Genomic DNA, 26,149 nt, shown 5'->3' with positions numbered 1-26,149 from the left:
GCCTGATAGAGATATGGCTACTAAGGTTGCAGAGGAGGCCATAGATTTATACAAAGAAACCTAGGAGAAATTGGAAATTGTTCAAAGGACCCTAGAAAAACCAAAAATCATTCTGTTGCTGCTAAACAAATTTTGAAGCAGAAGAACAGGGGATTGGTGGAGGAGATCAAGGATGCTACCAAAGCACTTGACAGCATATGGGAAATATATGGTTAAGACCAACAATGCTCAAAGACACAAAATAGAAATCTAGATTAGTAGGTGCCAGGAACAATGGTTTGAAATTGTTGATAATCCTTTGTTTGAATTAGATAATGATATGATTCGTAACAATCACTTTTTGAGTTGGACAATGATGAAGATGATACAGAGCACAATAGTACAGTGTTGAGACATGATAGGAGCTGTGACATTTATTCTAGTAGTGCTGTTGTTCCCATAGTTCTTTGCAAGATTGCAATCCATGATATGCAAATGAGTAGATTTCCCTTTGATCAGCAATCAAATTTGGTTTGGTTTGATTGTGTGTAGATTAATGGCGAGTTCTTACTTTTTTTAATGGATATGGTAGTGAGAATTATATCAAATGCCATCCATACATTGGTTGATTCCAATTTTGATGATGACATAGGCTCCAATGAAATGTTGGCACAATATTTGTTTTCTAACAGCACGAGTTTAGTTTCTTTTGATATTCCATTTTGGATTATGATGATGAACAATTCTCGGAGTTCCAGGAGTTGAGGGTACAAATTGAGGCACAAGCCCATTTGTTGTAAAAAAAATGGTGCAGCATCAACATGATGGCTCTTTCCTAAGGCTGACTTAGAATCCTAGAATGACATAGGACTCATCAGTTGATGGTGAGTTTGCTGTCTTCTACAGATAATCATTAGAATGATTTTCTGGAAAAATAAGGGGACAGTAGTATGCAGTGTTCCTAACAGCAGATCGTGGCAGCATCCAAGATTGGTATGGGATCTCGGTGCATATTGCTTGAGGACAACCAATTTTTGGGCGGGATGAATTGTAATGTCCCCATTCGGCTTAAAATATAATTAAACAGTTAAAAGCATTTTTAATTTTTTAATATGCCAGTAGTTTTATTATTTAATATATTATTTTAAAAGTACATCATAAGGATAATATTATATAATTACCGAAGTCACTTAATAAAGTGAGAAATCAAATAAACTCACTTTAATTTCAAAAGTGGAAATAAAAGAGAAGGAAATGAAAAGGCAAGAGAAAATGGAGGGCCACGGGACATATAGAAGTTACAAAATAGCATTGAGAGGACTGTGGGGGCATGTTGAGTTTATTCATTTCATTGATTGCAACCCTCTGAATTTGGATTGGTCCATCTCAACCCTACTGAAGATGCAATCCCTCTTGAAGATGACTAGATACAGTAGTGAAAGATTTGCTCTGGCTGGTGTTTGTAGATAACAGATAGATCTGCTGTTGGTGTTTGGATTAATCTGTCTGTACATTCTCTATCTATGATTTGTAAATTCTTTGTCCATCCAATGTCTTTATAATTTATATGGCTAGAATTGGAAAGATAATTTTGTCGTTATTCTGCTGAAGGTTGACTGATTCATCTATTTTGATGGCAATATTCATATTAAATCTCAGATCTTTATTTCATTGTGATATTATATGATTTATAATATAATCTGTTGGATGAATCAGTTTTTGTTGAGAGAAAGGATCTCTGCAAGTGTAATAACACTTTCCATGCTTTTTGTGATTTCCAAGTGCAGATTTAAATGTGTATAAATATGAGTAGAGGAGACATGTCTCTAAGGTAATTGTAAGTTAATAACCAATTAGACAATATTAGCAATTATATAAACACACATACACACGCACATAATTAATATATGTATCGTATATATAAGTAGATATATTAGAGTTTGTCTAATTGATGATTAAGTTTTAACCAATAACCACCAAATGATTATCAATTCAATCCGCCTGAAGCTACAACATTAACACACACACACACACACACATATATAAAATTAATATATGTATCATATATATAAGTAGATATATTAGAGTTTGTCTAATTGATGATTAAGTTTTAACCAATAACCATCAAATGATTATCAATTCAATCTGCCTGAAGCTACAACATTAACACTCCCTCTTAGCTAGGGAGGATTGTTTTAAAACACATTATGCTGTCAAGCATATAGAGACATATGATCTCAATATAATATTCTTGGAAAGACATCTAGGGATATCAACTTATATCCATCAAAATAGATGTTATCTTTCGATATCATCCGAAGTATGATTCAACAAGGAATATCAACCATATGATATTCATCACACTGATATTCTCTTGGTATGTGCACTAGCATTAGTTTCATGATGCCTACCAAAAGAATATGTTATATCCTAGAAGGATATGTGTTTTCGTATCTCCGACACATTCCGAAACAACAATTGAATGTAGTATATTAGATAACAATCATGATATCAAGGACAACTCAATGTAGTCTCCATCATGAATAGTAATTAGGTTGTCATGATCTCAAGGACAGCAACTTAATGTAGTCCATCATGACAAGTATCATGATCTTCGACAAATTCCGGGACAACTTAATGTAGTTCAACATGATACATTCATTATCATGATCTCTGACACATTCTGGGACAACAACTTAATCTAGTCTAACATGATACGTTCATTATCATGATCTCCGACACATTCTGGGACCACTTAATGTAGTCCATCATGATAACAGGTCAAACCTTTGTTAAGATCGTCAACTTACAATAGCGACCTCACAAACACATCAATGAAAGACCGCCACCTTTCATGATGTTTTCCAACAGAATCATGTAGAAACTCACATGATATCCACCATAAACCATGTTAGAGAGTGGAAGAAGGGTTTTCACCTCAACCTTCTTTCTCACAGAGAAGAATGCATTACAAAGAATTTCACCTCGAACTTCGCCCTCAATATTTTTTTTTCATCCAAGGTTGCTTCCGATGTTTTAAAAAAAAATTTATTCCCTTTGAAATTGATATCAACCTTGTAATCTCTTGGCAACAAGTCATGTCATGCTTCCCTAGTTTAATAGGTATCCTGATAGCATAAGGCCTTCCAGCCTATATACATTCAAAACTTTATCCCATGAATCCCAGTTTCCGATCACCAGAGAATCCTTCTCCCTCCGAATCTATAGGTCAAGATCATCAAAAGTTTGATTGAAGCATATCTTCTATTTGCTCCCTCCCAATCATCAAAGATATTTGCTTCAAGAGTCTCACTCTATCTAGCATGATCATTGGATGACCAATGAATTCTAGATCAAAATTTTTTTGAGTTCTGCACAATATTTGGTAGCATGTGTAAAGTATCAACCTTCTTTTCCTGCAAGAACATCCCCAAACACAAAGGAAAAGATCAAGGCAAATAGCTCTTTATAGTGCGTATAGAAATACAATTAATAGAAAGAATACAGTGAGTAGATAAATGTAATACTCAAAGAAAAGAAATACTCATTTGCACATGAATGGAACATCTTCCCTTTAAAGATGGTTCAAGTGGGAATGGAACATTGTTTATCATCCCCTCCCCCCACGCACACAAACAATGTGAAGTTTCCCACCTTATATTGTCGAACAATTTTGCATCATATACAAGTATGGCAAACATTTTAGTTATTTTGTCAATGCTAGTAGATCACTGCAAACTCTATTCATAATTTACTGCTAATAGAATATGATTACTCTTTTAATCACTCTTACCTTGAATGATGACATATGTCGAATCAACTATTCATCATCATCAAAGATTGCTTCAAATGTAGATATCCATGCACACAAAAATAGTCATCAAGACTACCTAGATTTCCATGTGGCTATAGGAATGACTTGGACCGTCTCTTGATTAATCTAACTTTGCACGAATCTTTGTAATAGCTGCACCAATTTGTCAATGCAAAAGGCATGACCAAGGTACAAAATATAAAATACATTGCCCATCTTCAGTTATACCCACCCTTGATTTCAGATTATGGTACAAAGGATCCATAGAGCCCATAAAATATGGATTGGAATCAAGTCCTCTCAAGCATATGAAATATATCATGCCATCTTATTCTAACAATGGATGGAGTTCAAACATAACTAAAAATTTCCAATAAGATTCATTATGCCAGTAGATTGATCGAATCTCTTTGAACTTCACAATCATGGAGGTCACAACTATCTTCAATCTTGCCACCATTCTGTAAAATGCTTCAAGTCTATACAGATCCTTTTAAACATAGATGCTTAAGTGCCTCAAAAAATAGATAGTAATGTAATCGCTCTCCATGATATAGGGAAACTCCGAAACTTGGTTACTCTAAGTCATGCATGCCATTCTCCTCCGGGTTGTCTACCTGTCAATCATCTCTCTGACAAACTCTGGATCAACCATCAAATTAGGCAATTGTGAATTCTGCTCATGGTCCCTTTTATCTTTTATTTTATTTTAGCAACATTCGCTAATAAGATAAGATAAGATAAGATAAAATTATTAATGCCCACGAAAAACCAAAACGGTTTATGGGACTGAGCATACAAACAGAAGAGCCTGCCAAGCAAAGGCACCAAACGGTGACTGAAAAGGAACAAAGCAACAAGAAGAAAGAAAGACAAGGTAAGGACTAAGGGTCCTTCATTGTCACAAAGAAATCCGTAATAGAGAGGTACATCCGTGGACAATCCATAGTCTTCGGATGCCGTGAAGAACCCCTATAGGACTGTTTCTGCCTGTAGAGACTGGTACAATGTCTGACTGATTTGGAATGTGAAGTAGTGGAAGGCCTTTTCAAACCCCGCGGAGGAGACAAGGGAGAGAAAAAGGTGGTAATGAGCTGATCAGAAGTCCGTCTCTGATGAAAGGACTGCAAGGTATTCTCTTGAAGATGGGTGGCCTCTTGAAGATAAAGTGCTAAACATTGCTGATCAATATAACTGAAGAACATGGAGAGAGAAGAACAGTCTCTGAAAAGGCAATAAAATCGCCCTCTGATCTCATAGTAAAGAGGACAACGAAATATGAAGTGAATCTCGGTCTCAACCTCTATCAGAGTACATAATTGGCATAATCGATCAACTTGATCCATATGGTGCTTAGTCCGAGCCCTGAGACGATGAGAACCAACCCTAACAGAGCCCAAATAAAACCGTAATTCATGATTCCAACGCCGGTAAAGATAGGCCGGGCGAACAACAATACCATCCTCAATAACAAGAAAATGCTTAGCATAAAAGGCCATCTTAGGTCGCAAACCACTCGAGGGATGACACCAAGTAGTGTTAATGTACTGCCTATAGATATCCTGTCTGACATGCTCATTCAACTCCTGACGAGAGGGAAGAAGATGAGCCGGGCCATCTAGCGAAAACTGATAGGGAGGAAGACGATCAATCTCAATATCGATCGAACCCAACAAAGAGGTGGCCTGAGCGTACCAGCATCTAGATCTAGCAGAAGTGTTAGATCTCATTATCTCCACTGAAGAACAATATGCCAGATAAGGGTATCTATGCCGGTCAGCACATGTCTCCATAAAACCACGAAGCCGATGAAGAAATCGAATCAAGTCAAAAATGATGGCAAGTTTGAGAGGATGAGCACCAAACTCTGCTAAAACAATGTTGTGAGGGGTGAATCTGTGACACCTAATGATACGACGCAACAATAGCATCTGAACCCGCTCAATAGAAGCCCAATCAGAAGCAATAAGAGAAGGTCCCCAAACCACAAAACCATAGAGAACTGTCGGACGAACCAAGGAGTCAAAAAGGGACAACTTGAGCGAAATATCCTAAAAATGATGCTTGAAGCATTGTCTCTCCAGCAAAGCCAAGGAGCCCATACCCTTACTGACTCTGGACTGAATGGCAGGTCTCAAATTGAAAAGTGGTCCTGAGAACTTCACACCAAGATACATGTAAGAGGGAGTAATCTCAACCTCCTTCCCTAGGAAGAAGAAATGAAGATGAGAGGTCTTAAAACAGTTAAAGACCATAACCCGTGTCTTAGACAAATTGACCACAAGCTGTCGTTGAGTACAGAAAGAAGCAAGACCATCAAGGAGTCTCTGCAAGCTATCAGGAGAAGAGGCCAAGAGAACCACATCATCAGCAAAGAGGAGAATAGAGATCAAAACCTGATGTAAATAACACCCATCTATCGGTTGAGAGGATTTCATAAGGAAATCCTCCAACTCATCAATATACAAGCCAAACAGTGTAGGAGAAAGAGGACAACCTTGCTTCACGCCAATGGTGCTTTGAATCGGATCAGAAAAGCCCTCCGGAGTCTTGAGCCTACCAGTAACCTTCTCATAAAGTCTCAAAATAGTAGTCTGTAACATATCTGAAATCTCAATCTCCTGAAGCCGCTGAAATAAAGCCAACCTAGGAACAGAATCAAAATATCCCAATTCGCAAAGACTTTGAGGAAACTATAGGTTAATATCCAAATCTTTCATTTCTCCCACTATAGGTTTTACAAATAATAACTTTTAATTATTTTGAGTTATATGATTATACCAGGGAGTGCCGCTAATGTTACTCCCTCCATAGTTTTATCATACTTGTTAATTTACGTCCTCCATTATATTCATATAGCATCAATCTGTTAATCAATGTGACTCTAAAAATAAGCTTCACAATGATGATTATTGTGGCATCTATGTATCTCACTTACCGTCGCAATCCATAGTCAACAATCAATGATTGCATTGAGCTCAATTGATTTGCACAATCCTCCTTTGTCTTCAAATATTGGTGTAGTAGTCATTGGGTATAAACACTTGGTGAGAGAAGAACCAATCGCAGCCTCTACCATGTTGATTTTCTAATTCATTCGTTCACAACTATACTTAGTCAATGCTCATGGTAGACCGCATTTTGCAGGCCATCTCAATCGGTATCATAATACACAATTCCTAAATTTTCTCACGCCATTGTGTTTATTCACGACATTTCAGCTATAGCAGAGATATAGGCAGATAAAATATTTCAACCTAAGTCTTCACTTTCTCACCAAATAAAGATATTCACAATGAGTGAATAGCAAAGTTTAAGAATTTATAAAATATAAAACTGCAATTAAATATTATTGCTGACAATATTGTGTGATAACTCTAATAATGTTCGGCGATATTGTGCGATAATATTTATTAAACATTTGTCATTTGAATATATCTAAATATATTACTCATAACATATATTAAAATTTTGGATTTTCACTGATAGCTGCAATATTCTACTGTTTAATTTCAAAAAAGATGTCGTATTTATTTATCTTCCCTCTGTTTCAGAATGAGTCTTCTGCACTTCCATTCACTTTGCGATTAAGTATTTAACAAATATAGTCACTCAACTTTTAATCAAACTTTCACTCAAAGTGTAAGTCAACATTTAAAGATGAACTTCTGCAGATAATCAAAGTTTCGTCAATTTTGATAAGGTTCATTTTATTAAAACATCAAATAGGTGTCGGGATGAAGATATATGCAACACCTTATTATATAGCACTTTCAGGTTATATGCAAGTGTGAACATTTTCACTAAGTAATATTTCAAGTATCAGCTCCAAGTTGTAATTTTTCCTTTCTAGTGTTTGTTGATTGTTATATCCACCTTTGGTGATTAGCTTGAATAAGTCAATGTTGTCAATCCTTGTGTCTATTTATTGACGCCTTTGGGTCATTTTGGTGACTTGGTTATTGATCTCTGAATCTGCATTCGTTCTGCGGAGTAGGACTTCTTCCTCCCAGTTGCCAGTCATTTTCCTATGGACGTTCTCCTTATATTTTTCCTGTCACTGCCATTGAGATTTCTCTACAATTAATTGGAGTTTGTTTTATATGCCGGAAGACTTGAAACCATTCTGCAGTACTATAAATGGTTCCTGAGTTTTCTTTATTGATGAGCTTTTATTCTCATTGATGCACTTCATTGCTACCTACGGAATGATATTGGACACCACCTTCTATCTCCTTTTTAAAATTTTTAAAATTTTGTATTGACTTCCATGCGTGACACTAGCGGGAATTTTTAATGTTGGCTGTATTTGGAAATTCCTATGGAAGTGTCATTTGTTCCAGTTTGATGCCACGTAGGATCTATGTCGTTATATCTTTGAATATAAAGAATGATTAAGATTGATTACCCTTTCTGGTTGCATATGTTATATGTCCGGTTACATATATTATATGTCCTATCATTCCCCATATGTTTTATTTCAAATTCACATATTCTCTTATATTTGCCATTGATATTCTGAGGCAGATCTTGGAAATTTCATTTTTAAAATTTGAGCAAAAAAAAACATCAAAGCAGGATAGGATATAATCTTGAGCAACTGGATTTGTCATCTTGTTTGCAACATTTTATAGTAATATCCAGAGCTGAAGTGAGACTGTTTACAAATCTGGTTTGAGTTTGTATTTTTCTTTGTTCTATTAACCATGCTTTCATTACATATACAGCCTTGAGCTGATACCATGTTCAGGGAAAGGATCGTTGCAAATGTAATAACACTTTCCATTTTTTCTGTGTTCCAAGTTCAGGTTTGAGTAGAGGAGACATTTCTCATGAAGAGGGATGTCTCTAAGGTAATTGCAAGTTAATAACCAATTAGATAATAATAACAATTATATGAAATTTAAACATATCTATATATATGTATGTATGCATGTATAGTATATATAAGTAGATATATTAGAGTTTGTCTAATTGATGATTAATCAATAACCATAGAATGATTATCAATTCTATCTGACTGGAGCTACAACATTAATAATTTTCATGCAAATATTTTGTTCAAATTTTTGTGGAACATTTGGTAAAATCTGGAGCAAATATCCATGGGATATTTCACCTAGTTGTGCCTAGATGATTTGCTTCAAAGCAAAAATTGTGTCAGTAGAAGACCAGAAAATGCGATTTTTATAAAGCTGCATTTGTAAAGATTGTAGGTTCAGAGAAATAGCAAACAAAACCCTGTTAGAAAAAATAACTAGGTCGAAATTGCCAATTATTTTAGAAGATAGAAACTGAGTTGCAAAATAGATTAAAAAAAGGACCCCAGCTTGGTAGGAAAACATAGAAGGAACGCCCAAAGATCAAGGACATGTGGGATAGATATAAAAAACAATGGTCTCGCACATCAGAAACCAATTCAAAGTTTTGGAAAAAACAAGTGCAAATGGATTCAATCTGCACAAACACACACAGACACATGCCTTTCTAGACAAACAAGCACACAATCTTTTTCTAAAAATATGAAGAAACTCTCAATTTCAATCTGCAAACATCTTTCAAATAGAATCTCGAGCTCCAAATGACAGAAACAAAAATGAAAACACGAGCTTTATATATTTTGAGTTGTAGATGGATACTCCCGAGTTTAACATTCAATGCCAGAAACCAAAGATCTTTGAAAAATATACTTAAAAATTTTGTTGAGAAATTTTTAGCATTACAAAATTCTTTAAAACAATCTTATTCTTTACACTACTTGCATTATTTTATTCTTTTCATGCACATTGGACTTGTGTTCTTCCACGATGACCCTCCCCATTTCCCCTTCCGTCTCCCACAACCACCTTTACCCTCGTGATTCTAGCTTCCTCTTCTTTGCACGGCTTCTCATGCTTTCCGGGTTCTGAGCACTTTACCTATTGGCCTCATTGTTGGGGTGCTAGTGTTGTTGATTAGTCCCTCACCCCTCTTTCCTTCATTCCCATCATTCACAGCTTCAACATCTTATGCCTTCCTTTTGCGGACCGTGCTCTCCTCAGCATTCGTATTTATCCTCACTTTTCGTCTCCTCTCTAGCCTCCTCACCTCTTGCCCCCCGCTTCCTACCCCTGACTTGTTTTTGCTTCTTCAACGGTGATAGTGAGCTCTTTTCCTCTCATCTTGTGAGGCTCCTTAATCCTGCTTGTTTTAGTGATTTTTGCGAGGCCTCCTCCATGTTTGATTTGCTTGCTGCGACCATTTGGAAGTCTGCCATCCTTTCCATCCCTCACCGCTCTTCACTCTCCCTCAAAAGCAAACGCTGTAATACATGTCCCATGAACCAGTGGTTCAATGTTGACTGCAAAGTCTTCCATCACTCAATACATTCCGCTTTTGAGGCTCATTCCCCTGCTTTTGCTCACCTTTGTTCTTCTTACCTCTATTTTCTTCATTGTAAGAAAGAATCCTTTATTGCGTCTCAGTGTAAACCCCTATGCTCCACACTTATCTGCAACCCCCATCTTTTCTGGCGCAACTTTTTCCCCTATTTTTCCCCTTCACCCTCCATCTTTGACTTTCGCTCCCTAACCTCTCACACCACAACTCTTTATGACATTTTTGGACAGCCTTCTATCCACCCCATTCTGCCTCCTTACTGTCACTTGTTCGCCCCTTCTAACATTGATGAGATTCAAGTTTGGTGCTTTAGTTCTTGGCTCCTATCTCTCTATACTCTTTAATAGAGTGGTTCGTACTAGTTTTCTAGTTTCTTGGTTCAAACATCTAATTTATCCAATTCACAAGACAAGACCTGTTTCTGACCCTAGTAACTACTAGACCATTAGGATTGGACACACATTTTCCAAACTTTATGCTACAACCTTGAATGCTATGTTATGCAGAGAGCTTGATAGGAGAGGTTGTAGAGCTAGAGGACGGGTTGGTTTCTGGGGTGACTACCAAATCATCGATCCATTTTCACTTTATGGGCTATTATTGAGGAGCCTAGACACAGATCAACGAAAGTATACTACTGCTTTGTTGATTTTCACAAGGCTTTTGATTCTATTCCTAGGATGGCTCTATTTCAGAGGCTTCGTATGATTGGCATTCGAGAGATGCTACTAATTGCGATCATGAGATTATATGAAACTGTGGTGGGTAGATTCAAGACTCTTGAGGGTTTCTCAGTTCCGATCCATAGCACCATTGGGGTTAAAGAAGGCTGCCCTCTCTCCCCCACTTTGTTCAGTTTGTATATTGACGAGCTTGAGGACTTCATTTGAAGTCCTCACTCCGAGGTGATGGATGCTACTTACATTAGGTCTTGACCTCCCTTCTTTTTGCGGATGATGTGGTTCTTCTTGCTTCTTCCATTGAGAGTTTACAGAGGCTTCTTGATGGCTTGGCTTCCTTTTGTGACCAGTAGCAGCTTGTGGTTAACTTGGGTAAGACTCAGGTTATGGTCTTTAATTGCTTAATGACCTCTCATCTTCATTTCTTCTTTCAGGGGCAGGAGATTGAGATTACTTCTTCTTATATGTATTTGGGAGTGAAGTTTTCTGGACCCTGCTTCAGTTTGAGACTGATGATTCAGTCCAGAGTTAGTAAGGGTATGGGATTTCTTGCTATGCTTGAGAAACAGTGCTTTAGACACCATTTTTAGGATACCTCGTGCAAGTTATCTCTCTTGGACTCTCTTGTTCGACCGACTCTTCTTTATGGCTCTGTGGTTTGGGGGCCTTCTCTCCTTGCCTTTGACTGGGCCTCAATCAAACAGGTGCAAACATTGCTTCTATGGCGTATCATTAGATGTCACAGGTTCACTTCACATAGTATCATTCTTGTTGAGTTCGGTGCTCATCCCTTCAGACTTACAGCCATATTTGACCTGATTTGGTTCCTTCACCGCCTTCGTGGTTTTGCGGATTTGGCTGGAGAATAGGATAGATACTCATGCATGGCATATTGCTCCTCTGCTGTGCCTACGAGGTCTGATACTAGCTCTCGTGCTGGTTGTTGGTATGCGCAGGCATCCTCCCTAGTGAGCTCAATCGGGATTGATATCAACCGCCTCCCTCCATACCAGTTCTCGTTGGATGCCCTTGCTCATGTCCTCCCCTCTCCTTAGGAGTTAAACGAACATGTTAGACTGGATATCTACAAATAGTACATTATCACCACGTGGACTAACCCTTCTGATGGATTGCGTCCGAGGATGGCCTTCTATGTTCAGCACTTTCTGGTGATCTGTGATGGGGTTATTGTTCATCCTAGTTACCTATCTCGACGTTGGTGTCATGCTCTACATATCTCTCTAGGATCCTTCAAAGTTGGTTCTCACCGCCTTCGGGCTCAGACCGACCATCATATTGACAACGGTGAACGGATCTATCAGTTGTGTACTTTAGTGGAGATTGAGATAAAGACTCACTTTAAAAGATTAGAGGTAGATTTCATTGTCTGTTCTGGGACTGTTTTTCTCTTTTAGCTTTCTTCAGTTACATTGATCAGCGGTGTCTCGTGCTTTATCTTGAGGAGGCCACCCTGATTCGCGATAGTACTGTACAGTCACTTCTTCCTTCTTGACATTCCTCTGATCAACTTATTACTGCCTTTTTCTCACCCTTATTCCCAATACAGAGTGTGAAAAGGCTGTCCAGTTCTGTCAGTTCTACCGGTCATTCCAGATCTGTCAAACCTCGCAACATTTCTTCTGTCAACGACACTCCAGGAGCTCATAGAGACAGATCAGGGCTCATGTCCTCCCATACTCTTATCCTTCTATGACTGATTTCTTTTCAACAACGAAGGACTCCTAATCTTTGCCTTGGCATTTTTAAGCACTTCTCTTCTTTAATCCTCTTCTTGTTCTTGTTGTTTGTTATTCTCAGACACCCTTTTGGTGCTCCTGCTGTTGCTGCTTGTCCTGTTGTAAACTCTCAATCCCATAGACCTTTTGTGGTCTTTTGTTGGACATTAATAGTATTATTTTATCTTATCTTGCTTTGATGCCATGTTACAGTGGTAATTGCTCGATATTATTTAAAGAATGATATGTACATTTTACAGGCAATTACAATAACAATGTTTCCTAAAGAAATAATTGATATCAAGGGACTGATCTAGAAACTATCTAACTAGACTTACTAATGCAATAATGACCATTAATAGAATAAATATGTAAATACTATTGTAATTTTGATTCCAATGCCTCATCCTCCTTGTTTTGGAACTCTTCTCATTGACATGCTCCTGAAATTGCTTGTACTTGACATGGTTTTTATCTTGATGTCTTGGCCTTGGTTTTTCTTTGTGACTTTGAACTTGAATTGGGTTTGCATTTTGATTTCCTCATTCCATGAGATGCATATATTGCCAATTCGACCATCACCCTTTTGATGGAATATTGTCATTGATGCCAAAAGACTTTATGAGCATGAAGGAAACTACAAGTGCAGAAATATGAAAGAGGTGAAAGAGATAAAAGTATATATTTGAAGATGAATCTCTATGACCTTAAATGAATATATCATGCAAGGAAAATCATGGAAAGTGACTATGTGACAATATATTGAGTGTAATAAGGAAGAATTGATATAGAAGAGCAAGTGGTGAATGCTATTGCAGTAATGAATGAAGCAGAGCCTCTCATCGAGTCATCACACAACAATAATGATAGAAAGCATACCTTGAAGCACATGGTCTAGTTGCTGACAAGAATAAGGACATAATAAAAGATAATATATTGCAAACAATAGCATCTCCATATAGCTTTCATATGATGAACAAAGACAAGAATAAATCAGTGTATGTGTATAGCAGCGATATTGGCATATAAAGGAAAAGAACGACATTCCTAATAGAGAGATAACATTCAGTGATGGAAATATAAATGTTGGTCCTATCAAGAGTAGTAAGGAAAGCTCATTGATACAAATCTGATAAGCGGTCATTGATAATCTTCAATGGTATGGAAACAGTGTAGCAAATGATGTTTGATAATCATGCACACCAGCAAGTTACTATCAGTATCAGGCTTATTTATTGTGGGCTAAGAAGGCTAGTGTAAACATACATGTTAAACAACTGCATTAAAATTAAGAAAACAACACCGAAATGAATATAGCATACCCACAGAAATAGATGGTGACTATAAAGAATGTGATTACAAAGTGCAATTCCTGGCAAGTATGTATAGTCTGCAATAATATTAAAGCAAGGAAATGTTAGTATATTTGACAAGGAGTGAGTAACATGATGGAAACATATACAACAGTCAGAAATCTGAATATGTGAACTGCCACAATATCCTGACAGCGTCTTTCAGATTGGCAGAGAATGGGACGGCAAGAACATATATATGTATATTGACGTCAGCGTTGGAAAGCTACAGAAGCAGTCAAATGATCTACAATAACACATATATACTACCCGGTCAGTAATGAGTCAGGATGGGATACAGCAGCGGCAATAATCTGGAGTATAAAGCAATTAGTAAAGAGAGCTTATCCTCTATTTGTTGACAACAAATAGGATTTGTGAAAAGAAAATTAGATGATACTGTGCACATAAAAAGACCAACAGTAAGACACGACATTGAGCATAGCAACAAACCAATCTGAATAGAGGGGTTTGATATTAAATTCAGAGCTGTAAGCTACACAGAGGTGTAGTCATTAGAAGCAGTATTTATAAAACAAAATTATTGCCATCATGGGAAGTCTGAAGTGGAGAACCGATGAAAGTTGATTTAATAGATTATCGAAGCATATGTTAACATGTGCCTGTGAGGATCAAAGGAAGATGTATATAGTTTTAAATGGTGTCTATATTCAATAACAATTAATCAGAGGAGGTGAAATCGTATCCTATACTGCAAACCAACAAATCATCATCTGCATTTAACTTTCAATATGGATATTGTTCTTCAGATGTCACTCAGTATGAGATTATCGTTTTGGAAAGCTTCAGTCAACAAGAACCAACAATACACTTCTTCAGCGATATACAAGTATTTTTAGTAAAATCATAAAACCATTGGGTATAGCAATCTAGCAACATTCAGAATTCCCAGTATCCCGTCATGCATGAAGTACGAAGATTATTGAATTGAATGCAGCAATATTTGTTTGGATATACAAATGGTTCAATGCCAGCACAATGAATAGAATGGTGGATAATTCAGAAGTCAAAACAACATATAAATAGCGATAAGTAGTGGGCATACAAGTATCATGGTCAAGTAGCGATTAAAGAATTAATCAGTGCAAACTAAAGAGTTTTATTATTAAAGAAGAGGATAAATTCATCGGTATGGAGAACTATTATAATGAATCAGAAAAATCGATTTAATTAAAGAGACTTGTTAAATTGATAATACACTGACAAATTAGAAAAACCGGTTCAACCTTACTTGCCATGTCAACCTAATAAAAGCCATAACTGGAATCATCGGTAAGGTGTGAACTTATACATGGACATGTCTTTTTGTCAAAAGGCATCATCGTTTATAAAGTATATAAATACATTGGAAGCTTGTGTGTAAAGTGAGTATGTGAGATGTGAAGAAGTAAAGTGTGCGGGGGAGAAGAAGAATTCAGAGAAGTGTATAATGAAGGAAAAAACGAACAAATGAGAGAGAGAGAGAAAAGAGTATGCCACAGATAAAAGAAGAGTGAGCAGTTTGAGAAAGAAAAATAATTAGTGTAGTGTAGCATAGAGATGCATATGTTCAGATTTATTAAATCTGATATGATATAAACATGTCAGAATAGTATAAGAGAGATATTAAATAGTTGAAAGCTATATGTACAAAGTGCTATTGATCAAAATAAAGATCAGAAGAGAACTGAAGAAAAATATATGCAAATATAAAGAAGGATTTATGCAGAAATAAACAGTAGATTGAAGAACAAAAATTTGTGGAAAGATAATGTCCATCATCAGTTGAGTAAGCAAGTTTTTCAAGGCGGAAAAGAAGTTTATTTTCAGTGGGTTGGTGCTCACGAAGATAGCAGTGGGGAGTTGGTGCTTCTAGTAGGTTGGAGCCTGCGAAGTGTGGGAGTTGGTGCTTCTAGTAGGTTGGAGCCTGCGAAGTGTGGGAGTTGGAGCTTCCAGTAGAGTCGGTGCTCATAAACATAGAGGTCGTAGCCTCTAGTAGGTCAAAGCCTACAATACATCGTAAAAGATTTTTTTTTATATAAAAGCATTTATTTTCATGGTTTTCTCCTGCATTGGGTTTCTACGTAAATCTTGTGTTATTGTGTTATGTCCATAATTCTTGATTCCAACATATGAACTTATTATTTGTATAAAAGTTTTAAATTGGAAAAATCATTATTATACTGATTCACCTCCCCTCTCAGTATAATCAAGTGCTCTTCACCTTGGTTGAGGTTTCCAACAAATTTGGATATACAACATTGATCATTTTGATGTCTTTTACTTCATGTTGCTTGACATTGTCATGATCTCTCCTTCAAGCCTTAGGATTGCTGACTCTGCCATTACACTTGCACTTCCCTTTTCATTTTAATTTCCAACCTCTAACCTTCTCTCTAGCTTGATGAATGACTTGAATGCACCTTGTTCATGATCAAATGTTAACCTTGATGGGGTAACCATGAAGTACTTGCCCTTGAACATCACCCATGCTCTTCAAGTGTCCAACTTCATGTTGATATTAGATCTCCTTTATGGTTGTAACTCGGACTTTGCAATTCCGGCTCTTCTTTTGCTTCCACCTTGCTTGGAATCTTGAAGGTGTGATGTTGCTGCTTTATCCATTTCATCCTTACCGTACAAGGCAATACCACTTGTCATAAAGAGAATTTCATATTTCCTTTTAATGTTGCAAGCTCTAATCCTAAGAAATGAAATCCTTCACAGTAATTTTGCTATAAATGATCATTGATTGCTTATATGATTGTATCTTCAAGATCTTAGGACGAACAATTTCAGATTCTACATGAAAGATTTCAAAATTTCCTATTGCTTATAACCTCTTGACATTTAGAATTTCTTCATGGATAACATCCCAATTTGTGGCTCAATTTTAAATGCTCCTTTATAGCCGTTGAGGCTTCATGCAAAGTTGAGTGATTGGTTAAATTCTTTATTCATTATGGTTTCATGTGAAAATGAAGTGTTGGTTATTCGTTATGATAACATGGGAAATTGGAATTGTGGTTAATCATTATGATGATATATGAATTGTAAATGGATGGCTAATATAGTAGAGTTAGCCATCAAGGAAGGATATCTACATTCATTGAATTTGCACAAACATTCGTTCTTTAAGCATTCACCCTTCAAGCATTCAAGAGCATATTTACGTCCATGTATCTATGATTTGGTACTTGCAGATCTATTGCCTTTGTGGAGACATCCTACCTTATCATTCTACATCTTACATACAAGCATTCATACATCTTTGTGGATAGCCAATCTGGATCCATCCATAGAGATTTTACTTTTGTCTTGCTTTTACATGCTTTCTCATTTCAAGATTAATCCCTAAATAGGGGCTTGGCCAAGGCAAACCCCTCCCCCACAACAAAAGCCATTTTTATGTTTGTAGGAGTAGATCTATAGGTTTTCATAGCCGGCAATTCAACTTTTATAGCTAGGGTTTCAGGTTTCTATCAGACTTTTCAGATTTCAGATTTTTGTGTAGAGTAGGTTGACGTCAACCTTGACCTCTACCCTGGTCGTGCTTAACCCCAAGTTGACCTTGACCCTCCAGGTCATCCTTGCTGCCAGATTTCCAAGATCAACGAATCTCAGTTTTAAGGTCTCATATCCAACTCTATTCTAGTTTCTGACACAGTTTGACAACTGGTTTTCAATATTTGAATTGACCCCTCATATTGGCCCTCAAGGTGAGTTTGATTCCTCATTTGTTACTTACTTTGGTGTATCAGATCTATTCCTTCCATTTACATAGCTATCATATGTGCTCTCACATTGCTTGCATTTCAATTGGTCAATCTACTTTCATTACATTACGATCCTTTTCTTAGGGAAACAAGGAATAAAACCCAAGAAATTTCCACATTGAGAAGATCACACATTGGTACTTCCCTTTGTATTAATCTGATTTCCCTTGTGAAGGAATCTTGGTATTCCTCCTATACTTGTGTTTGTGTGTGGGGTGTATTCCATTACATTGTGGTGTATCCCATTTTACACAGTACAGTAGGTATAGAACATAACAGTTTTTCTATAAAGTAGATTACATATAAGATTTCACTACAGATTTTGCCAAAAAGTAATGTCATATGGAAATTGTAATCACAATGTCCTGGAACCAAATAAAAAATTTAAAACAACAAAGCATTGCAATAAATAAAATGCTTTCCTTTTAAACATTTAGACATCTCTAGAACAATAAAAGAATAGTTTAAAGGTTTGTGAAAGATTGAAAAAAATGTATGTTAAACTAATCTTTTGGCAAAGTTAAAAGATGATGACATATGAGCAATTCATGATATCATTCCAAAAATTCATAATGGTCTTTCTAATCTACGAAGGACAAAAAGTTTAAGGAAAGCTGTTATGAAATAACTTGCATGGTAGAAGAAAATAATATGAAATATGTTGTAAACACTTGATAATAATATACCACTTCGGGGGATTAACCTTGCAGTCCACTACAAGGGAGATACTACCAATAGTCTTCAACATGAACAAAATACTCAACATGATGATAATAAATAACCTATACCTTCTATATAATTTTAGTTTAACTTATTTCCTGCAGAAATTTGCATTTATATTTATGTGATCAATGTGAGCTCATGTATGTGTGCAAAGTAGCTTCTACATATCTCAATTATTGCGTGAAAATGATGCAACATTATCAAGAATAAATATGGACCAAACAATATTTTGCTTCAGGAAAAACTTACTTTTAAAACACTAATATTTTAGATATAAAAACTATACATTTTAGATATCAAAGCTATACATACATCTAACATTTTTTAAATCAAGTATTTTTAATAATTCTTCCCTTTTTTATTCAATAGTGAACAATTACCAAGTAAGGTAGCTCAGACATCTGTTTGAACAGTAAAAGCATAAAACAGAAATTGACAACACTGCCTGTCCCATAGAGTGAATCTTTGAATTTCTTGGGTTTTCCAATTTGTTGAGTCTGAGTCCGAGGTTGAAACCAACCTATTGAGTCTGAGTCTTGTAAATATTCTGTGTGTGTGCTGACGATCGAAATGAACATGCAAAATATTGTGAACCCTATTCTAGCCCAACCATGAACAAGAAATCCACAATGCTCCCTATCATCATATCAATGGAACATTCTTTCACAAAAGCACAAAGTTAGATAAGAAATGCCTTCATGAAATGCTTGAATCCATTGTCCTTGCATCTTCCAAAATCTTGTGTGAATGGAATGTGGGTGCTCTCAATTTTGTTGTACAAAGCACAAGAAGCTATGGAAGAATGGAGATAATTGATTCATCAAGGAAAATGATAACGGATGTAGTATGGATATGACAATATGATGGTGATAGGATAGTTGTGAACTCTCAAAGATTTTAGTATGCAAGGGCACAAGTATGCAAGTTCTCCAAGGGCTCAAGATCACAACTGCGTTAGGAGGTCAAATGTGGAGGAGAAAAGATCTTTTATAGCAATCTCATGAAAATGAAGGGGTAGGATTAAGAGGTGCTAGGAGGGTGAATAGGATTGAAGAGTAGGTAGGGATGACAGTGAAGGAGATGGAGGGGAAATAAGAATGAGTGGAGGATTGAGTGGTAGGTAGGAGAGTATTGACTTTAGAAATAAGAGTAAAATGAAGAGACATGACAAGTGGCGCAAGCTCAGAACTTGGGAGTTGATCCATGTGATTGGTGGAAATGAAAAGGAAGGGATTTAGGAATTTTATAAAATAAATGGATGCTTATCCCATAAATAGGTGAAAAGAAAGATGGAAAATCAGTAGTTAATAAATAGGAACCTATTTAATTATTTGGATAGAAAAGCCCAGTGAATTATTAAAATAAATAGGGATAATGTTTTTAAATAATATGTGAAGAAGCTAATGAATTAATCAAATAAACATAAATGCTTATTTAATGAATAGATGATTTTTTTTTGATTTTATGAGGACAGTTTTAGGTGTCTACAATATATACACACATACGTACATGCAGAAGCACAACCCAAGCAAACATTTTATTTTTGCAAATCTGCATTCCTGAACCTGTATAAGACCCAGGATCCGTAACATAGTTTAAAAAGTAACTTATTTTCAAATGTGAACAACTCTTGGTTCAAGACTGATATACGTTTATCCATGTGATTGTGGATAGTATTACTTAAAAAATGTCATGTTTATTTTGTAAAAATGTGAAATGAATTGAATTGGTGCTAAAATTAATCAGAAAAGGTAATCAACACATTATTTTCTTTGCTAGATGGTATTTATGCATAATTACTCTTTACTAGCATAAAATATTCTATACTATAGATAAAGATACTGTTAACATTCAGCCATGTCCTTTTAGATTGACTTGTCATACATAGGAATGATGTTGTTGTAACTTGTTATATTATTGTCAGGTTATAGGTGTTACTGGCTTCATCTTGACCAAGCTTGATGGTAGTGCTCGAGGCGGGTGTGTGGTATGTGTTTTTCTAGCATTTCATAAGTAGCTTGAAAAAAAATTTGGCTCATATATCATCTACTTCAAGCCAATTTTGGTCTTCTTTGTCTGGGTTTAAACTGTTTTTTCTTCAAAAATGATGGAAATCGCATAGTTTTAGATAACTATTGAATGACAATTGCTGACAGTCAAAGTAATTATTGTATATGGTCAAATAGTTATTAGTTGTAGGCTTCAATAAAGTCTTTTTGACTTTAGGATATACTTCATGTTTTATTTCTTTTGAGTATGTTCGTTTTACCTATCCCACATTGATAATATGGCTTTTTGTCCTGCACTGTAATTGATGAATATCTTGGTAATATTTATGTGCTTGATTTCCACAAAATGGTATCAAAGCTCAACTACAGCCACAAAGTGTGAGAGCAAGACGACATAGGGATTGTCATTGGCATATATAGATCAAGGATTCACCTGTATAGTGCAGTAAAAAGCCGAAAGGTTCATATGACAAATTTATATAGTATCGAGGTTAGGAAGATTGTGTCATTTTTTTGCTGAAAATCTCATAATTCATAGAAAATCACATGGAAAAGTTTTGAGGTCGCCCAATCCAAAATTGCATAAAATTGCAACATTTTTTGGTGAAAACTCTAAGTATCTTTTTTATCTTTTGAAAATTGCATATTTTTATTTTAAGAAAAGGGCATGAACTTTTTCGGACAAAGGTGCAGATTCTTTATTGTAAAAAAGGGCTTTTTTTTTTTTGCAGTTTCTAAAGTTTTCTGATAAATTGTGATTTGTTCTGGTGATGACAAATACTGAGTTTTTCTCTAGAAAGTCATGGACCAGAATCCCTTTTTTGCAAGGCCATGGAGTGTATAGGTTGTTCTGGCTAGGGCACATGACATTAATGTTGAAACTAATCATTTTTTCTCCGATAGTCACAGCAAGAGTAGAGTCTGAACCATCTTTTTTGACTGTCAATATTTGAGTATATTTTTGTTGCTAAGGCATGGGATTGTTTGTCAGATTTGTAGGTTATTGTCCAAGGGATTTTCTTGAATTCCAGTGTCAACAAAGAGGCATGTTTTATTTTTTATTTTTTTGTTACAGTCATATTTGCAAGAAAATATGCTGTCTTAATTTATAACTGTAGGTAAATAGTATTATAAATGACCTTGTTACCCAATATCATGTTGGAAGGTAGCTAGAGATTTGTAATGACCAACCCTATTGTTCCAAATAATCCCTATTTGAAAACAAAGCAACAGTCTTTGATACACCTTCGATTGCCCAGATTCCAAGATGGGCAAGGCGAGTGTAGGATTCTTAGTATTGCATTTCTTCTCATTCTGCTATTATAATGAATGCCATGCAAATGAGTACATACACACTAGGCATCCACGATGACTGCATACCACAATTATTCATCGTAATGTGTAATGTGCAATGCAAGCATGCACTAAACAACTACATTGGCCACTTCTATGGTTATTTAGTGGAGTGCATGATAAATTGAATGAACATGCAAGTTACTGGCAGGAGTCAAGCTTTAAATTTAACCCAAAATGGTCAATAATGCTAGGCTTGTCCAATTATTAAATGCTGCATGTATTCGCAGTAAACCATTTAATATTCCAATACGTGAAAAGTATGCACAGAAGCAACCAGCAGCACCACTATTTGGATATTACATATACATATATTATTCTAGGTAAGTGTTCCAATGATTAGTGAGAGCTACAATAATGCTTTATTTCTCATTCCAAACTTAATTACTGGTGCAATGTAATGTCCCTGTTTATGGCAAGTCTATGCAGTTGATGGAGTTAGCTCATCATAGCAACCCTCATGAGCTGACAAGGTGTTTTGGGGGTTCCAATTGTGGACTTACTATTTTTAGTAAGTCTATTTCTGGTAGTGTAGTGGGTGGCTTTGGCAGTTGGTCGTCACCTGCAGTAAATAAGGTTAATAATTGCATGAGCTCTTATTTATTCAATAATTATCAACTTGCATTATTTTAATGATATTTATATTATTATAATAATGACATTAAGGGATATTTCTAAAAAATATGTGCGGAAGTTTCAAGTGTTGAGTTCTTTTGGAAAACTTCCACAATTTCTGAATGGAGTTTTTTAGGAAACTTTGGCCAACGAAAGATTATAAATGAGAGCTCATTTCATTGGGAAAAGCACACTTGAATATATATTGCTTTTGTTGCCTTTGTGGCTTTTTTGTGTCCCGAGTTGTTTGCCCTTGCTGAAGTATAAGGGTCGAGTCTGAGAAGTTCTAGGCAATTGTGCTGTAGTATACAATTGACCAACATCTCCTACTGTATTTGCTGTAGCTAAGGAGAATAATCTTGAAAATTATATTTCTTATTGGTTTTTTCTGAGAATTGTTCTGAGAAGTATTGTAATTTGTTGTTGAGGTATAGCAGATGTACAATTTCTCCTACTGTCTCTTACTATGTCTAGGAGGTTTGAATTGATCGTTATTAGCAGATTGGTGGAAGGAAGACATTTGGAAAATGATATCAATTTCTTCCTATTGGATCAAATGTGAGTGGGACGGAATCAAAATTGGAGGTGGATTTATAATTGAGGCTGCGTTTCTGGATTGGCTTGTATCTGATAATCTTTGGGGCTGAAATTCTGATCCTTAGACTGGGTGGCAAGCAGCCTTCAAACCTGCAAACAACCATTAGAGAAATCATGCAGGAGCTGGGAGATTAGGGCTAAGTCTGGGCAGGCCGACACCTTCATCTTTGACCTGTGATTACACTGTTATGACCTGCGGCTGCATTGAGAGGGACTCACATTAATTACAGCAGGTGTAATTTTGCCACACCAGACGTCCTCCATTCTTCATTGAATTGCCTAAGGTGGATAGCATTCTGTCTCATTTGGAAAAACGTGATGCCCTCAGCAAACACATGAAGACAAGGGTGAAATGTATATATCTTCCTAGGACAGAATTCTGCCAATTAGAGGACAGATCGAAGCATTCCAGATTGGAGAGCGTTCCCAAATCAGGTTCCTAGTATATTCTTTAATCATTTCAGAATTACTTTGTAATTGGATGGATGCAACAAATTGAAAATCCATAATTAAATATGCCGTGATTTACATTTTCCTTTCTGTGTTTTAATCTATGTTCAAAAAATTCAAAAGCACATACCCTGAGAAAAGTCATAAATAAAAAACAAAAACACAAAATTCGAAAACATTCTTCATTTCATTCAGCAAACAACTATAAGGGTGGAACAATTTTTGTTTTCCTCCTTAGAGAGGGAGTTAGCCCTTCAATAAACCACCTTTTCTTTAGCTCATGTGCAAGTCTGTAATCTAGTTTCCCTACCAACTCCTTTACCCTCTTGCTATAAGCTCTCACCGATTCATTTTTCCCTTGTCTCGTGTTGTATATCTTTGTTACGATCTCATCATCATCCCTTAGGAGTTTGAATTCTTCCTTGAAGGTTGTGCGGAGATACTTCCATGTGGCCTTCTTCTTGGCCTCCAAGTCTACGTACCAATCAATAGCCATACCCCTTAGGGTGGCAGGAAATGCCTTGAACTATTTATTGGTGTCATTCTCCCCATTCGCCTGCCACATAGTAACACAAATTTTACAATGTCGTGTTGGATCCTCGATTCCTTTCCTCGTAAATTTTGATAGTTTTTGCTTTCTTGTAGCCATTCTATCTCTTCTACTATTTGTCTTCTGGATTACTAGCGTTCATTAAATGCCTCCTAGTGTGCTAGCGTACTTGTACTTCAGATTTCCCGTATGACAAGATTCTCGTACGTTAGAATTCTTGTACGACAGAATTCTCATACAACAGGGTTCTTGTACGAAGGAATTCTCATACGTCGGAATTCTCATACGACAAAATTCTTGTACATTGGGATTCTCATATGGGACAAATTCTCTTACGGAATTGATTTCTCATTCAACACAGATTCTCGTACAAGATTGATTTTCTCGTACAGGATAGATTCTTGTACAAGATTGATTTCTCATACAGGACATGTGATATGTCTTGCACACCAAGTGTCCAAGACTCCAGCCTCTGAGTTGTTTTTCCACACAATCATATGAGGTCAGAGGTACTCGAAAGCTCATTCTGTATCGTGTTTTGAGGAACCGCTCCCTGCTAGCTTCCTCTTGCACTTACTGGCAACTGAGACTTCCCTTGTTTCCACCAACCCTTGTCAGCTAGTTCGTCTTTTCCTTCCCCGTGGTTGTTTACGACCTGTACTTGTGATAGTAATAGCTTGCCAATTATTCCCTCTATCTATAGTAGGATCTCGAGGTTTGAACTTAGGCAACGACACCAAAATGTAGAATGGTTACAATACAGGATAGCTCAAACATGAATTGGATATTACCAATACCAATCTAAGCAATTATTATGAATGGCAACCGTACCTAATATTCATGAGGGAAATAGTATTCTTTATTTATTGCCAAGAACCAACAGTACATCATTCATGTTCCAATGTTCTTAAATAGTGCCCGGTTGGTTAGGGAGACCAATGGACACACCCCTCGCTTCCTAAGTAACCCAACCCAGTTACTATCTTTAATTACATAAATGCTTTATTATGCACTACATGCAACTCTATCGACCTCTCTATCTGCCTTTACACATCAGTGAGCATAATAGGTGTCTTTATACGCTGCTACTATCTCATGTGAAAGCTTCTCCATGGTAGTGTTGCATGGTCCCAACTCTGGTTCTGTAGTCCAATCAGCCAGCATCTCTAACATTTCCATGGTTGGCCATCCTCTGGGCTCAAAGCAAGAGTAGAAATGCTCCAGACAGCCCCTCTGGATATAGGCTCGGATCAACTGCAACTCCCTTCTACGAGTCAAAGCATGTTGTCCAATAATTCGACCTCTCTCTAGCACATCCTCCATGGCCCTAATGTATGCCATGGATCTCTCCTCATTTGACCCATAATTCAGCCTGTCCTCAGTATTAGCATCCTGCTCCATATCCATCTTTGTCCCCCTCTTTGCCCCTTCTGTGACAGCCACGTCCACCTCTAGTACAACCCCCTCATCTCTTGGTGCATCCTCGAACTGTGGTACTCTCGACTCCTGTGGCTCTAGAATGGCAGATACTCCTATCAATACCTCTCCTCGCCTCGAGGATTGGATGGAGGGGTGAGTCGGAACTGATGTCTTAAGAAGGCACTAGCTCGGTCTATCATTTCAATACCCTTGTTCTCTGGTTGTGTTGGTTGGGCCATACCAACACTCTTGACCTCTGGTTGTGCTGGCTGGGCCACACTTACAGGTTCGGCCAACAGGGATGGAGCTATAGTGACAACAACCTCTATGTCAATCACGTCTAGTTGAACTTGAGGCTCGGGCTTTGATGCCTAGTAAATCTATCCAAGCCCTGCTGTTGGAACTACGACTACTAGATCTAGGGCAACTAAATCCATTGGGACGTCCACGACTAGAGTTCCCTCAGGGGTGGCTAGCAGGGATGGCTCCTTGACAACCTCCATTTGAGCCAATACATCTATGCTCTCTGCCATGGTCGTGGGTGGAGTCATAACAACGGCCACATGCCTTTGGCCGAATGGAGGAATAAGCGGTATGGGGGTGGTGGCTATCAAGTGCATGGAAGTCGGCAACTGAGGAGTAAAAAGTGTCTTAGGTGGGGACCTTGCATCTGCCTCATCATTCCCAACCTCTGCCGAAGTACTATCTCCCTCTGAAT

General features: G+C 36.9%; 1 protein-coding gene across 2 annotated transcripts in view; it reads left to right on the top strand.

Annotated features, from left to right (window-relative positions):
* The window catches only part of CPFTSY (signal recognition particle receptor protein, chloroplast (FTSY)), a 104,140-nt gene that overhangs the window by 63,603 nt on the left and 14,388 nt on the right, over positions 1–26,149 (top strand). For both annotated transcript variants that reach the window (XM_089808729.1, XM_089808730.1), the window contains exon 10: positions 20,363–20,425. In XM_089808729.1, the coding sequence (XP_089664855.1) occupies positions 20,363–20,425 (63 nt within the window). The remainder of the gene's footprint in view (positions 1–20,362; positions 20,426–26,149) is intronic.

This window comes from Cupressus sempervirens, chromosome 11 (genome assembly GCF_028749045.1).
Source record: "Cupressus sempervirens isolate cs-2001-9-10 chromosome 11, ASM2874904v1, whole genome shotgun sequence".
In the NCBI taxonomy this organism is placed as follows: Eukaryota; Viridiplantae; Streptophyta; class Pinopsida; order Cupressales; family Cupressaceae; genus Cupressus; species Cupressus sempervirens.
Note: the sequence above shows the minus strand (reverse complement) of the source record. Positions and strands in the feature narration are given on the sequence as shown.